The 16527-nt window shown below is 44.5% G+C and overlaps 1 protein-coding gene across 1 annotated transcript; it reads left to right on the plus strand.

Annotated features, from left to right (window-relative positions):
• The first annotated feature begins 5558 nt into the window (after positions 1-5558).
• GAR1 (GAR1 ribonucleoprotein) lies at positions 5559-15623 on the plus strand. Its single transcript, XM_074949998.1, has 7 exons — positions 5559-5779; positions 8412-8603; positions 8688-8842; positions 12184-12243; positions 12932-13055; positions 14030-14104; positions 14472-15623. Exons 2-7 carry the CDS (start codon positions 8423-8425, stop codon positions 14483-14485), a joined length of 609 nt encoding a protein of 202 aa, XP_074806099.1. The 5' UTR covers positions 5559-5779; positions 8412-8422; the 3' UTR covers positions 14486-15623.
• Positions 15624-16527: the final 904 nt, after the last annotated feature.

The following is a 16527-nucleotide window of genomic DNA, read 5'->3' on the forward strand; positions in this document are numbered from 1 at the left end:
GACAGGCTTGATCATCAGATAACAGGTTAAAGAGTATTTAGATAAGTCAGATGTATTCAAATCAGCAGGGCCTGACAAAATTCACTCTAGGGTACTTAAGGAGCTAGCTGAAACAATCTCAGAACCATTAGTGATCTTTGAGAACTCATGGAGATGGGTGAGGTCCCAGAGGTCTGGAGTAGGGCAAACATAGTACCTAGCTTTAAAAAGAGGTACAAAGAGAACCTGGGAAATTATAGGCCAGGGGATGCCTACTTGAGCTACAGTCATACCCTATGATTGCAGCATAAACATAGCCTGAGTGATCACTGAACCCCAGACAGCTATTTGCTCTAGCATCCTAGGCTGGAACAGCAGCACTCTGGGGAGCTCTGTGTTGACTGATTCCTCCCTGTACTTCAAGGAAGTGCTGCATTTCAGACTACTTTTGGAACCCTCTGGTCACTTGGCCCTGACAACTGCCTCCTGTACACAAGGGTTACTTTGTATTACTAAACGTCTAAAAGTTGGAGCTTTTGTTTTTCTGAGCAATTTGTGATGTAAATTCCAGCACTTGCATGTTTTATTGTGCATGAGGAAATGCTCAAGCCCCAGGAACTCTAATATATGAACCTAATGATTACAGCTGAAATGTGGTAGACTAGGTAACTAGCAATGGGATATGGATGCTTTCATCTCTAGATCACCTATTTGAATCCAGCCTAGGTCATTACCACTAGTGACTGTTTGGTTGCCTATGTGAAATGAATTGGAATCAGAACAGTTCTTAAAGGACAAGTGTCCATGTCCCAAAAATTTCCATCGCAGCTTGCACTCTTGTTGGCAGTCTCAGCAATGACCATTGCACGAAGGGGATGGAGACTTACCCTCACTAAGAGAGATCCAAGTCAAGGTCTAAGGCTTGCAACACTGCTGCCCATTCTGACACAGAGAACTTCACTGTCCTGGGGTGTAATTAGGTACTCCTCATGGATGTTAAATACATTTAAAATTATTTCCCCCTCCACTCCTCAAAAAACCTAAAGGGTATGAGAGGTCTTTTGGTGTTTTCTTCTCATGATTCCTTTAAAGTTGTGGGTTAGGAGGCTGCAGAGAATGCAGGAGCCTTCAGAGCCCAGGGAACCCTGAGAAACATTACTTCCACCCCCATGCATCCCAGAAGCACTACTGCACTGTTCCTCAGATGCTTCTTCAGCAGCCATGTGTCCAGCAGTTACCTTCCCTATACAGTTTGCAGTAGAAACCTTGAATGTGGACTCAGCATTTACTCCATCATAGATTTCTGCAAGAGTTTGGAGGGAAACATACTGAGGAAAGTGTCTGCTCCCCAGCTCCACTTCCTTTCTTCCCATACCCAAACCCCCCTCAGAAGCAATTTTGTGGGGCTGTAGGGAACTAGGGAGCATACTGTAGAGTTGGCATTCCTCCTCTTTCATGTCCTCATTCTCTCGGGTTTTAATTCCCTCTGCTAGTGGAAATGTTGGAGAGCACAAAACATGAGTCCTTAATTTATTTCTGTCACACCCTGCATTGCAGATTAAGGACAGAATATTAGGCTTAACTTTGATTTAGTGAGGTTTTTTTTACAGTTTGCCTCCAAAAATATTGTAATTTAAATGAAGTAATATTATATTAATATTAAATGACTTTATGTGTTGTAATACTCTCTGGTGAAAACATTAATCTAAAGGCATTTCAAAATGCAGATTATTTACTTGGTTGACCAGAATTTAGTGAAGGAATTGCTGTAATTCATTGCATAGATGCTATAGAAAATAATAATAAGAAATTAAACCCCCAAATCCTTCCATTATTTTGTCCAGCAGTATCATGAAATCAATATGCAATAAAAGTACTTTTACTTATAAAATGAGTTAGATAGGGTGTGCTTGTTTACTAACCAGTGAGTTAATACACAGAATTACTGCTACCGCATCAGTCTTCTTGTTAGTGCCAGCCATCACTCAATTGATAAACATTTAAAATATGAGGAACTAAAATAACATAGTTAACTCTGCTAATTTATCACTCACTTCTGTATTTCTCAATCATTCCAAATACTAGGGAAAGATTGCAAAATCAGCTGAAGCATTTAAAAAGAGCAGAGGGAGGGAAAGGGCCAAAATATGCTTACATACACCTAAAGATATTCATAAAGAGTTCTTTAATGTTTATAATGATCTGTACAAATTGGAAACAAACCTTTCCATATATGCTTTGGATCTGTTTTTCAAAAAATTTACATTACCACAAATTACACCTGACCAATGTGGAAGACTTAATGCTCCCCTAATGGAAGTCATGATTAATTGAGGAAATTAAGAAAATGAAAGTAGGGAAAGCCCCCAGCTGGATGGCTTCTCTGCCAAGTTCTACAGACACTTCTTTGAACTCCCACTGTCAAGATGCTTGAACTGTTTAATGAGTCACTTCTGGAGACCACCTTTCCCTACACACAAGGGAAGCTCTATTATCGGTTATTACTAAACCAAGAAGATATACCTGTGCTCCAGTGACAGGCCAATATCACTTATTAACAGTGATATCAAAATACTGGCAAAAGTTCTGGCAATGAAGGTTGTGGGCTGTGTCATACACATTTGTCAGGGGCTCTGATATAATTTTTTTCTTTAATCATACAAATGCAGCCCAAAGCTTATTCACGTTTAAAGCAGGAATAGACAAAATATTGTACAACAGCTGTTGACATTAGCTGTAGCCGAAAAAACCCAAGATCGTAGATGTCTCTAGAATTTCACAGTTCAAAGGGACTTCAGTGTGATACTGCTGGCATATATTGCAGGATCAGGGCCTTTATACAGATTCCCTTGCTACTTGTAAGGGTTTTTCAAACAGCAACAGGGGAACATGTTTTTAAAATCAGGAAAATGTGATTGTGCAATAACAAATATTAGGAGGCAGGGTCAGGGCAGAAATGTTGACCTCAAACTACTGGGTTAATATGACTGAGATTAATTAGATTTCTTTTTGAGGGTTCTAGAATTATAGAAATACAGGGTTGGATGGGACCTCAAAAGATAATTTCGTCCATCACCCAGGCTGAGGCAGGATTGAGTCCACCTAGACCAACTCTGTCAGGTGTCTGTCTGACCTGTTCTTAAAACCTACCCAGGTAACTTGTTCCACTGCTTAAGTTTTTCCTAATATCTACCTGAATCTCCCTTGCTGCAAACTACGCCAATTACTTTTTGTCCAACCCTTGGCAAACATGGAGAACAATTGATCACTGTTTTCTTTAAAACAACCTTTTACATATGTATGTTATGACATCCCCCTTCAGCCTTCTCTTATCTAGACTAAGAATACTCAGTTCTTTCAACCTTTTCTCATAGATCATGTTTTCTAAACCTCATATCATTTCTGTTGCTCTGGACTCTCTCTAGTGTTACCTTTCTAAAAGTCTGGTGCTCAAAACAGGTCACAGGAGTCCATTTGAGGCCTCATCACTGCCTGGTAATGGCGGGACAATTACCTCCAGTGTCTTACTAATGATACTTTTATTAATACACCCCAGAATGAAATTAGCCTCATTTGCAACAGCATCATAGGGTTGTCTCAAATTCAGGACTTGTCTATCTTTACTGCACTGCAGCTGCGCTGCTGTAGCACTTAGTGAAGATGTTATCTATACTGACAGGAAACCTCCTCCCATCGGTGTAAGCTCTCCACCTCCCCGAGAGTCAGTAGCTACGATGACGGGAGAAGCCCTCCCATCGACACAGCGCTATCTACACCAGGAGTTAGGTGGGTGTTATGTGTAGGGTTGCCAACTGTCTAATCGCACAAACCAAACACTCTTGCCCCACCCCCTGCCCCTTCGAGGCCCTGCCTCCTGCTCACTACAGCCCCCCTCCCTCCATCACTTGCTCTCCCCCACCCTCACTCACTTTCACTGCGCTGGGGCAGGGGCATGGGCTCTGGGCTGGGGCCAAGGGATTTGGAGTGAGTGAGGGGGCTCCAGGCTGAGCCTGGGGCAGGAAGTTGGGTGCAGGAGGGAATGCGAGAGGGGGCTCAGGGCTGGGGCAGGTGGTTGGGGTGCAGGATGGTGTTTGGGTTCTGGGAGGGAGTTTGGGTGCAGGAGGGGCTCAGGGCTGGGGTAGGTGGTTGGGGTGCAGGAGAGGGCTCTGGGGCAGGGGTTTGGGGTGCAGGAGGGGATTTGGGGTGCAGGCTCCGGTCAGGCGGTGATTACTTCGCGTGGCTCCTGGAAGCAGCAGCACGTCCGGCAGCAGCTTCTAGGCCCAGGGGCAGCCAGACCCCTGGCTGCAGGCACCGCCCCTACAGTTCCCATTGGCTGTTCCCATTACTGGCCAATGGGAGCTGTGGAGTCGACGCTCTGGACAAATACCCCCCTAGGTGCACTGCTGCTGGATATGCTGGCCGCTTCTGGGAGCAACGTGGAACCAGGGCAGGTAGGGAGCCTGCCTTAGCCCCACAGACTTTTAGCAGCCTAAAATCTTCCGGATTGGCTTCAGTAGCCTTCAGGAGATGGAGCCCTATTCCAGGAGGGTTGGCAACCCTAGTTATGTGTTGCTCAGGGGTATGGATTTTCCACACCCCTAAGCAATGTAGTTTTACTGACATAAATTTGTAGTGTAGACTAGTGCTTAGTTTGTGATTCACTATAATCCCCAGATCCTTTTCTGCACTACTGGTGGCTGGCAGTTATTCCCCATTTTGTAGCTGTGCATTCGTTTTGTTTTGTAGCACTTTAAACTTGCCTTTACTGAATTTCATCATATTGATTTCAGACCAATTCTCCAATTTATCAAGATCATTGGGAATTCTAACAGTGTCCTCCACACTCCTCCTCCCAGCTTGGTGTCATCCACAACTTTTATAAGCATGCTCTTCATGCCATCATCCAAGTCGCTAAGGAAACCGCCGAATATATCAGCCCCAGCCAGGACAGTCCCCCGAGGTACCCCAGTAGATGCAGCCACCCAGTCTGCAAATGAACCACTCAGTACAGTTCTGCACCCCCAACAGTGACTCCCTCTAGTCTCCCGAGTTTGCTCACGATACAGTCAAGTGGGACGGTGCCTAAAGCCTTGAAGTGTGGTTTGACGCGTGGTCACCCATCTGCTGGGCCGGGCCCGTCCATTCGATTCGTAGCGCATCTGGCAGGCTGGCCACGGCCCCCGCCTGCGCCCCCCATCAGTCTAGAGCAGGGCACAGCAGCTACACCTGGACGCCCCCCCGCCCCGTGCGCAGGTGGGCGAGCCCCAGCCCGCTCAGGGAGCCTGGCGCCCTGCTGGCAGCACGCGCTGAGCAGGGCAAGCAACAGCCCTGAGAGCGCGGGGGGGGCGTGCTAGGATTAGCGAGGGAAGAAGGAAACGCCGGCACCATCCTCCTGCGCATGCGCCTCCCTACTCTTCCCGCCACCGTGTCACCACTCAGGAAGAAATTCTTCCTCTGGGCGCCGCTCTCAGCCGAGGGGGCGGGGACGCGAAGGAGGGAGGCTTTCTTTCATTGGTCCCGCAGCAGCGCTCAGCCGGCCCCCGTTCCAGGAGTGCTGCGCCGGCTTGCCGCGGCCCCCAGACTATCGTAAACATGTTAACTGACGCAAAAGCAAATCCGCGGTGGTGAAAAACGGCCTTTGCTTTACGGCAAATTCCTCTGTCCGCCTCTGGGATTGGCTGAGGAAGAGGCGCGGGCGACCCGAGGCGCGCGCCCCTGCCCGGTCGCGGTTTGTTGACGACATCGGTAGTGGCCGGCTGGCCGGGCCTGTGTAGGGAGCCACGTGGGGCGCTTGTAGTGGGTGAGTGAGGGGTGCTCGCACTGGGGGCTGCCGCTACTTTCTCCTAGTTGGCTGCGTTATTCAGGGGAGTCGAAGCTTCCGGGTCTTTGAATAACCGGGTTAACGGTCTCTTCAGAACGAAATACTGACTCCCCCGGTCTCTGGGCTGGGTCCCATCGCACCTCAGAGCCGAGGCCCCCCCCCGATCCCCCGGTCTCTGGGCTGGGTCCCATCGCACCTCAGAGCCCCCCCGATCGCTGGGCTGGGTCCGATCGCACCTCAGAGCCCCCCCGATCCCCCGGTCGCTGGGCTGGGTCCGATCGCACCTCAGAGCCCCCCCGATCCCCCGGTCTCTGGGCTGGGTCCCATCGCACCTCAGAGCCCCCCCGATCCCCCGGTCTCTGGGCTGGGTCCGATCGCACCTCAGAGCCCCCCCGATCCCCCAGTCTCTGGGCTGGGTCCCATCGCACCTCAGAGCCCCCCCGATCCCCCGGTCTCTGGGCTGGGTCCCATCGCACCTCAGAGCCCCCCCGATCCCCCGGTCTCTGGGCTGGGTCCCATCGCACCTCAGAGCCCCCCCGGTCTCTGGGCTGGGTCTCATCGCACCTCAGAGCCTCCCCCCCCCCCTTCCCCCGGTCTCTGGGCTGGGTCTCATCGCACCTCAGAGCCTCCCCTTCCACCGGTGGGTTCCATTCAATGTCAGAGGTCCCCCCCCCCCCCGCCTGAGGCTGCTGCCTGCAATTAATCCTCTCTGAGACCATTCACCTTTGCCTGGTGCTGCTGTGGCGGGCCATCGCTGGGTTTATGCCCCAGCATTGAGGTGGGCAGCCGCATGCGAACTGCTCACCTTCTCTCTCCACCTGCTATGGGGTGTGGCTGCAGATTCCTGCCCCCTCATCACTGGCCTGGAGTTGGGGAGAGTCAGAGAGAGAACCCAGCAGTGCTGGGACCAGGCCCTGTGTGTGGCCAGCTGTGCCCCGTGCCTAAGCTGGCGCTGTAGGCTGGGTCCCGTGTGCGTCTGACAAAGGGATGTGCTGATCAGTAAACACAGAACCCACACTAAGCATAAGCAGACTAAGCAATTGCTTAGGGCCCCGAGCACCTCAAGGGGGCCCCTAATTCAACTTTTATTATAAGAACTTTTCTGTTTTAGTATTGAAGGGGGCACAAATATTCCTGCTGCAGGCCTCCAATGGGTTCTGAGTAAAACCCATCGTCTGTGTTACTAATAATGCCTCAGCCTGGCAGGTTTCAGGTTCACATGAGAAGCCTGCAGTGTGGAATATGCTGAAGTCATGTCGGGCTGTGTCTGTGCCAGGGAAAGGTGTCTCAACTCCACTCAGCTAACTTGTGTACAATCCTAGTATAGACAAGGCAGTTTGTAGTTTTCTCCTGAGTTAGCACATCAAGATAAAACCTAGGCTACCGCTGTCTCTAAGCCTTCTAAGGGTATGTCTGTACTGCAATTAAAAGCCCGTGACTGGTCCATGCCAACCGACGTTGGCTCATGGGGCTGTTTAAGTGCAGTGTAGACGTTCAGGTTTGGGCTGGAGCCTGGGCTCTAGGACGCTGTGAGGTGGGAGGGTCTCAGAGCTCCAAACACCTATACCACAGTTAAACAGCCCCTTAGCTTGAGTCCCATGATCCCGAGTCAGCTGGCATGAGCCAGCTGTGGGTGTCTGATTGCAGTGTAGACTTACCCGAAGGGTATGGCTACTCTGCAATAAAACCCCTGCAGCAATGGACTTCAGAGCCTGGGCTCCAGCCTGAGCTCAAATGTCTGTATTACAGTTTTATAGTCCCACAAGCCCGAAGCTGACATGGGCCAGCCGCAGGTGTTTTATTGTAGATGTACCCTAAAGGTAAGTCTTCACTGCAATGAAAGACCCGTGGCAGCAAGTTTCAGAGCCTGGGTCAACTGACCCGAGCTCATGGTGTGGGGCTAAAAATAGCAGCAGAGGTGCTTGGGTTCCTCAGACCCAAGCCCGAATGTTCACACTGCTCTTTTTTAGCCCTGCAGCCCAAGCCTGAGTCAGTGGACCCGGGTTCTGAAACTTGCTGCTGCATGTCTTTTATTGCAGTGTAGACATATCCTAATTCGTCCTGCCTACTCAGATGAAAACTACAAATTGCCTCATCTCCACTAGGATTTTGCCTAGATTGGCAAGGTGGATGAAATATTTGGTCTCTGTGTACCTTTACTTAGCCTGCAGCAATATTAGGAGTAAATAAGATTCATTTTGGAGACATTCAGGATAAAAAATTCAAATGTATGCTAAATCGTGCTTGTTTCGTGGCAATCGTTAATTTGTGTCATAGCTGAAATCTGTTGCAGTGTCCAGTCATAGAAAAAGAAGGGGGAGAAGTTTGTCATACAGCACTGTGTGTGTAAAAAGTACCAGTCTAAAATCCTTCCTTTCCCTTCTGCTTCTATGAATGGACTTTGTGGTAGCTTTAATTTTAGATGGAATCTTGAATTGATCAATGAACATATATTTCAGTTAAGAGCCAAATCAATAAGCGTTAAATCAGGAAACAAAGTTGTATGGTACTCTGGGGTCTCAGCTAACTTGGAAACTTAGTAAGTTATGAAGTGCCCTTGACCGTTGCTTTTTAATTGACTGACTTTTTCCCCCTTCCTCTCCCCATTTAGCAGGTAGAAAAATGTCTTTTAGAGGCAGAGGAGGAGGCGGAGGTGGCTTCAATCGTGGTGGCGGAGGTGGCTTCAATCGTGGTGGACGAGGTGGCTTCAATCGTGGTGGACGAGGTGGCTTTGGGCGTGGAAGGGGTGGACGTGGAGGCTTCAACAGAGGATATGACCAAGGACCTCCTGAAAGTGTAGTTAGTAAGTTATCTCAAGAGATTGTATTCATTTTCGTTTGGAATGAATGTTCCAGTTTTCAGTACATCTTTTTTTTCCTTACTGCAGTATTGGGAGAGTTCATGCATCCTTGTGAAGATGACATTGTTTGTAAATGCACAACAGAAGAAAACAGAGTGCCTTATTTCAATGCACCAGTTTACTTGGATAATAAAGAACAAATTGGCAAAGTGGATGAAATATTTGGTCAGCTAAGAGACTTTGTATCCTTCAAAAGTAGATTGTTCTGGATATTTGTGGTAAAGCCAATTACTGAAGAGAGTTGCTCTGCCATTTCAAAGTAGCATAGGACATGCGTACACGAGAATGTTTACTAGTCAAACTGATATGCCAGTATAGTATGGACACTTATTTTGGTACAATGACAGCTTTTTGGGTTTACCTTAAACTCCTTCCAAAGTGATGTAAGCTAAACTTTAAAAAAAAAAAGGGGGGGGGGGAGGGGGGATCTTATATTGGGGTAAGTGTTTCTACAAGAGGAATTTTACCACCATAATTATATCATTTTAAATTTAGACCTTAACTTGTATTGATATAACTTTCCTGTTAAAGAAGCCCTTAGCCTCTTTGTTTTAGACACTGGAAAACCTGAATTATTTTTTCTTGACTCGTGCCTAATATAAGTCCTATAAATAAATATTTAGTCCTGGGGGAATTGTGCGCCACTGGGGGAATTGTGTGCACAGAATTCATGTCCCCTGCAGATTGCTGTGCTTCCCTGCAGAAAAATTATTTCCTCACAGGGAAGAAAGGGAAGCTGCAAGAGTGGTCACACACCCCTCCGTAGCAGTGCAGGTACAGTGTTTCAGGCACACTGAGCAGTTGGCAGAGAGGTAAATCACCGTGGGGCTGGGGACACCCCAGCTAGTGGCTCCTACCCTGAGCTGGGATCAGCTGCTAGTCCTGGCTGGGCTGGAGGCAGGAGAGGATAAGACTTCCTCTTCCCCGCAAGGAGTGGCTGGGGCTGTGTCAGACCCACCCCCAGACACCACCTTCAGCTGCAGGAAGCTCAGCATCCTCCCCTGCTTCCTGCCCACATCACTCCTCAGCTGTGGGGGAGGGGTCACTATATGGGGAGCTGCTCCCCCATCCACTCAACCCCTGTGCCTCTGGACTTCCCATACCCAGACACCCTGCCAAGCCTTACCCAGTACAGCCAGAACCCCCCTAGCCCTCCATACCCGAACCCCACCCCACCGAGTCTCAACCCCTGCATCTGGAGCCCCCCTCCACCCAGACCTTCGGATCCTGTACTGAGATCACTCCCCACTGACCTCTCTGCACTCAAATCCCCACCCTGATGCCCCACCCCCACATCCAGACCCCCACACCACTGATCGCCAAACAGTTGCACCCAGACCCCCACCCCACCAAGGCCCACTCCCCCAGTATCTAGATCCCCCTGCTAAGACCCCCACACCCAGACCCTTCCGCTGAGTCCCAACAACGTTTACCTGGAAACCCCTGCAGAGTCCCATTGCCCCTGCACCTGGAACGCCCCCAACAAGCCTCTGTGCATCCAGATCCCCGCCACCCCTAGACCCCCGCACTGAGCTGCCTGCGCCCAGATTGTCCCACACAGAATATTCTCACCCCACACCTGGATCCCCCCCACACTGATTCCCTCCACACTTGGATCCTGCTTGGTTGAGCCTACTTGCCCCACACATGGTACACCTGGTGCAGAGGGGCAGTGCCCCAGGGTGTTTCTGGGGCAGGCCCAGGCTTTGTGCTGTGTCAGAGTCGGGTGCAGCCTCACCACTGAGTCTGTGTTGGGGGGAGTATGGGGAGCTGCAGGGTGATCTTCCACCTTTGTGCAGCCAGTGGCCTGTGCTCCCCACTGCCATGCTAGAGCCTCTGCATTTATTTATTGACAAATAAAACATGCAGAATTTTAAAATATGGTGCACAGAATTTTTAATCTTTTTGGCGCAGAATGCCCTCAGGAATAGATATTGTTTTTGGAGGGTCCTTACATTACTTAGTATTTTTCCTTTTACTATGAACCACAAGAATGGCATTTTCCATATATAAAACTTGGCTACTGTTTATAAGTCTGGGTCATCTCAACTTTCTGTGAAAACTTGTGTATGGCATGCTGCAGGAGGAGCAGAGATGGTGGATCCACATGGGCAGCAGAGAATCTATAATATCTTAAAACAGACTAACTTTATGACTGTAGTGATAGAACAAGACAGGCAGGCAGTGGGGTTTTTGCAAGTATAGTTTGGATAGTTCATTTCTTTAAGTGGAGTCCACTGTGCTGGGTATTGGTAATAGGATTGAATCATCTTAGTTATCAGCTCTTAAAAAAACTCAACCAATTCCATTTCCATCTCACCCCACAAAAAACTGCCACCAGCACTCAGTACTGGAATATCTGAACTTGAAACACGGGTGGTATTGAGGATTAAGTTTGGGTTTTGAAAGTCAGGATCTTTTTCCACCATATGTGACTTTGGGCAAGTTGGTTGACTTTCATTTCTCATTTTCCCCATATCGTTTTTTTATAAAGGTGGTATTTACTTACTTTATAGGTCAGTTGTAAAGGCTCACTGGATGTTTAATCTGCTTTAAAGATGTTTAATAATGCATTAATTTGTTCATTAATGCAAGTGTATTAAACAAATACTAACCTACGTATGGGTGAAAATACTGTGTTTAGTAAGTTACACCAGCATACATTTTAGACATTAATGTGGTATTCCAAATGGTGGTGACTCTGGATTGTGTGTGGGTTATGACTTTGTTTTGCTGCTTTTTTCACTTTACTGTTGATGGTATTCATAATGAATTTAAAGTGGGGTTGGTAGACAGAAGCAGAAACCTACAAAGCAAGTTTAATAGATTTGTCTCCTTTTTAGTTTTACTGCTAAATTTTCTCCCTCCTTTTTTCTCACTTACCATAGATGAGTGAAGTTAGGCTCCTAAGTCCATATTTAGGTACCTAACTGAGTGTCCTGGTTTTTCCAACATGCATACCTCCTAGCAGTTCTCACTCAGTGACTTTATTGGGAACTGGAGTGTTGAGTATATTTGAAAATCAGGATACTTAAGTTTATAGGTCCCTGTTTAGTGCCTAATTTTTGGCACTCTGTTTTGAGAATGTCGGCCTTAATGTATTAACTCATGAAACACTTAAAATCTGCAGCTCATTACTTTTTCATTGTCTCAGTCTTTGATTGTCAAGATGCCAGAGATAATTGAAGCCTAGTCACTTCCCCTGCCAAATGTGTGGTTATGCAGATTACTGTTACCATTTTGCCTTCCTCCCGTTGGTGTGTTTCTGAGTTTCTTCCTTCCATATTAAGGTTTAACCATGCCCACAAAATGCTGTCAAATGCACAAAGTAAACTGAAAAGAATAGAAATATGTCTCTGATCTTTCACTTGTAGTAATCATGAGTGTAACAGTAAAGAAAAAAATCAACTGGCTGTGATTTAAATTGATAACCTCATTTTTAGAATACCAACATCTGTCCGTTTATACTGAGAATTATAAATGCAGTTAAGTTACCTTTTATGTTCCTTAAACAAACTAACAGTATTTTTCAGTTAAACTGTCAGAGAACATGAAGGCTTCTTCCTTTAAAAAATTACAAAAGGTGGGTGTCTTAATTGCATAAAATTATTCTGGTATATTCAATGAGAGAAGAAAATATAACCTTACGAAGAATTTCCAAATAAACCTTTATATAATCTGAATTTCCTATCACCACATAATCTAAAAATACAGTCATAACTGAAGTGAAAAACACTAGAGTGCATGTTTAATTGGGACCTTATGAAATGCATATGCAGTAAACAACTATTTTTGTGTTGTGCATTGGTTTAATATACATTTAATCTCATTAGGAACTTACTCTCTTTTTTACGTGACACTCTAACCAAAAATCTTTAATCTGTTATTTCTGTAGTTATTAGTTCTCTGTTAACATTGATAGTTAAATGGCTTATCAGAATTTGTGTTCATTTACGTTTCCTGTCTGCTCTCACATACACTTTTTTTAACTATCTCTTTTTTTAAAAAATCGGTGCCTTTGCAAAATCTACTCTTTTAACCACAAATCTTAATCTGGTTACAGAAATAATTTTATGATGTTGACACAAACTACATTTTTAAAAGTTTTGGGCATTTGATGTCACTCTTTGCAAAGAAGACTTTAAAAATGTTGATGACATAAAGAAAAAATAAGCCAAAATTCTGCATGTATAGAAGAGAGGGAGGAAGGTGGTGAATATTGCACTCATGTTATGCTCTTCCTGAAGCCTAACAGCGGTTATCTCCTGCAGTTTTATATTGACCCAGCAAAGTTATTGCCGTTGCAAAGGTTTCTGCCTAGGCCTCCAGGTGAGAAAGGCGCTCCAAGAGGAGGTGGTAGAGGAGGACGTGGAAGAGGAGGAGGTAGAGGTGGTGGTAAGTGTCTATTTAAAAAAAAATAAAAAAAAAAAATTGTCAGATTTTTTTGTTAAAACCTACAGCCAAGCAAGCACTCATGTGAACTGTTGTATTTCATTAGTATATTTTTAAAGAAATACACGTTTTATACATACTTTTATTTGAGACCACAATGAAAGCTCGTGAAGTATGGCTTATTGGAGAAATAAAGGCACAAGATTACGAAAAAGAAAACTTGATGAATACCAGCGATAATTTTCCAGTGGTAAAATCTATTAGATGACGAAATATACTCCCAAAGTTAATGGCAAAAGCCCCATTTCACAACACATTTAAAATCTGTGTTGGACAAAATACTTCAATACAGTGTCTGGTAAACTGTTTTGGGGTGTGGGCTTGGATGACCTGCTAGATCTCTTCCATCTCTTATTACATTTAACTTCATTGTGGTAGCTGCTCCACAAATAAGGTCAAAGCTAGGCCTCTGCTTAAAAGACTGATTTTTCTCTTGACATGCATCTGTACACACAAACACCTAACTTCCCAAAAAGAAAAATTTGCTCTGAAACTTTATTTTGCATCTCCTCCAAGAGTAGATAGTTTCTGAGAAGTTTCATGTAAAACATCAGTTTCAAAGTTATGGTGTCTTGAAAACTTTACCGGTTTACTTTAAAAAAAAAAAAAAAAACAAAAAAAAACAGCATGTTTTGGCTCTCTATATGTCCAAAATGGCTTGGTTTAGAAACTCCAAATATGTTTTGTTTTTGATATGCCTTCTGGTATTTTGAAATGGCTTCTGGTATTTGGGACAGGAGTTGCGGTGGCTCATGGAGAAGGGGACTGGCGTGAACACTAAACCTTGCTTGTCTTAACAGTTATTTTTGTTTCATTTTCTCATACAGAGGATGTTTGTGCAGTAACTTGTTACATTCTTAGTACAGAACAGACTTGCGAACTAACTTCTGAAAACTTATTTCCTTGCCTTTTTGCAGGTGGCTTCAGAGGAGGAAGAGGTGGTGGAGGCTTCAGAGGAGGAAGAGGTGGAGGTGGTGGCCGTGGTTTCAGGGGTAAGAGTGCTGTTTAATTTCAGGGTGTTTTTAAAAGAGAATTTCAGGACACATAAAAGTTATTGAATACTTGATTCACTTTAATTTTTCTGCCATCAGTCTTGTAAAGAAGCACACATTTCTACTAGTTTTATGCAAAAAGTTACCTGTGTGGTAGTTTCTGCACTTCACAACAGATTCTCTAGTCCAAGTTCAGTTTTCTGTATTTCCGTGTAAGACCAAAACTAACTTGAGCAAAAATGGGGCATAAGAATGGATACTGCTCTAGCTGGCTTCTCAGTGTAGTAATTTGTGCAGTATTTGTGCATTTCAGACATTTGCTTCAGGGTATGAATTGTTTAATGTACACTTTTCTCTTTCAAAACAGGTAAAGGACGTTAAAAAGTGGAGATATTGGCATCTAACTGCTGAATTTTCTAGTGGACCTGAAAAGTAAAAAGTTGTTTTTAAAGCAATCAGAGTAACTAAATGTATTGCCAACCTTAATTGTTACAACTAATGGATACGTATCCACACATGAAGAGGACGTGTTCTCTGATGAAGAATTGGAGGCAGCTCTTTATTCCTCACTTGAAATATACTTGAATGTTTTTTAATTATCGAAGCAGACTTTAAATTTTATGGTTTTAGATTCTTCGTTTCTGACAGTCTATTTTAGTTAGTGCTTGACTTCATGTTGAAGTTGAAAGTATACGATCCACTGAAGAAGTAAAAAAGAAGCTGCAGATTCTCTAAGGGCACAGATATGAATCTGTGTTACACATGGCTGATGTCTTGTTCTCCCTGTCTTTTTATTGTTGCATTTGTTATGCTCTGTATCTTGCACATACCGTGCTTAATTTTTTCTCTTGTTTACTATTTTGGAATATTTTCAATGATTAACAGAGTCTAAAAGACAAATATTTCAACATTTGTCTTTTTAAAAAATTGAAAATTTGTATAAAATGCACCATGCAAGAAAAGGAGGATAGTAAAGAATGCTTAATACACTTTCCTGAATAAATCTTAATTAAAAGTAAAAATGGGCCTGTAACTTTTGGGAAAGTCCAGGTTGTTAATACCATGTACTTCTATAGGCCACCTCAGTCTTCATCCCAGATTACGTGGAATAGTGAAATGGTGTGGAGTGTTAGTCCCTTACAGGTGTGCTGTAAGACAAGTGTTGCAGAAAGGATTCCACAAACTGCTGGCATGTGTTTGTCCTATGGATCCGGGTTTTGGCAGGCTTATCCAATGAGGTGCATTGTGGGATGGGTGGAATGCTAATAACTACGGTGGCTCTTCAGAATTTGGGTGGGGGGACAATCTGTACTCTGCAGGCAAACGTGAAAGAAGATTTTTATAAAACCTTCTTATCAATCAGCAGGGGAAGCTGTTGGTAATATCATTTATACCATGTACTGGGACATTTTATTAGAGGTGTACAAAATAAAGTGGGAATATATGTTTTGTGTAGTGTTCTCAATATGGAAGAAAATAAACTTTGGAGTGGAACATACCTTTATATTCTCATTAATATTAAGCTCATTTTATTGTGAATATATTTTAACATGTTCACCCTTGGTAAAAATATTTATTTTTCAGTCCTTGCCATACTTGGTGAACTATTATTTGTATTACCATAGCCCCTTGCAGCTTTAGGCATGGACCTGGAATTCACTGTACTATGCACCGTACAAACACAGAACAAAAAAAACCAGTTTCTGCCCCAAGAAGCTTACAATCTAAGTATAATAGATGGGTACAGACAGATGGGAGAGTATAAAGTAAAATTCTGGTAGTTGTGTTTTATGGGAGGAAACTGTGTCGACTTGTTCAAGCACAGGAGCTCTTGGATTCAGGAGGTAGAAATTTTCTTCCTGGTTTTGCTACAGACTTGCTGTTAAACCTTAAACTAATCACTTAAACTGAGGTTTTAAATGTATTTAGGTAGTGTTCTGTTAAGAGTAAATTGAGTCTCCATGTCTAGTTCAGTTCTTTGCTTATCTGTTGTCATTAACAGTCATGATTTAGATATCTATATGCTGGATATAGGTGGAGATATTCTTACTGATGCCACTAATGATTCTTGGATAACAACAAAAACTTTCCATTGGTCTTAACCAAACTGGATCCAATGAAGTGAAAGGTTCCATCTCTTGTAGTCATAAAGCATGACCCCTATCTTGTGTTGCATTACTTATACAGTCCAACAGACAGGCTTGGTATTTTATGGACAAGAAAGATGTGCTATGGCAAAGGATGTTACAATTTTAAATTATATTTAACATACCAAAGACTGACAAAGTGAGAGGATGAAAATGAACATGGGACGATTACTGTTACATATGCATCCTCTTTGCTCCCCTGTCATTTTTTAACAAGGGGGACATTTGCAAAGGCACAAAGGGTGGTCAGGCACTCACCTCCTATTGATGCTCAAA

This window comes from Natator depressus, chromosome 4 (genome assembly GCF_965152275.1).
Source record: "Natator depressus isolate rNatDep1 chromosome 4, rNatDep2.hap1, whole genome shotgun sequence".
In the NCBI taxonomy this organism is placed as follows: domain Eukaryota; kingdom Metazoa; phylum Chordata; order Testudines; family Cheloniidae; genus Natator; species Natator depressus.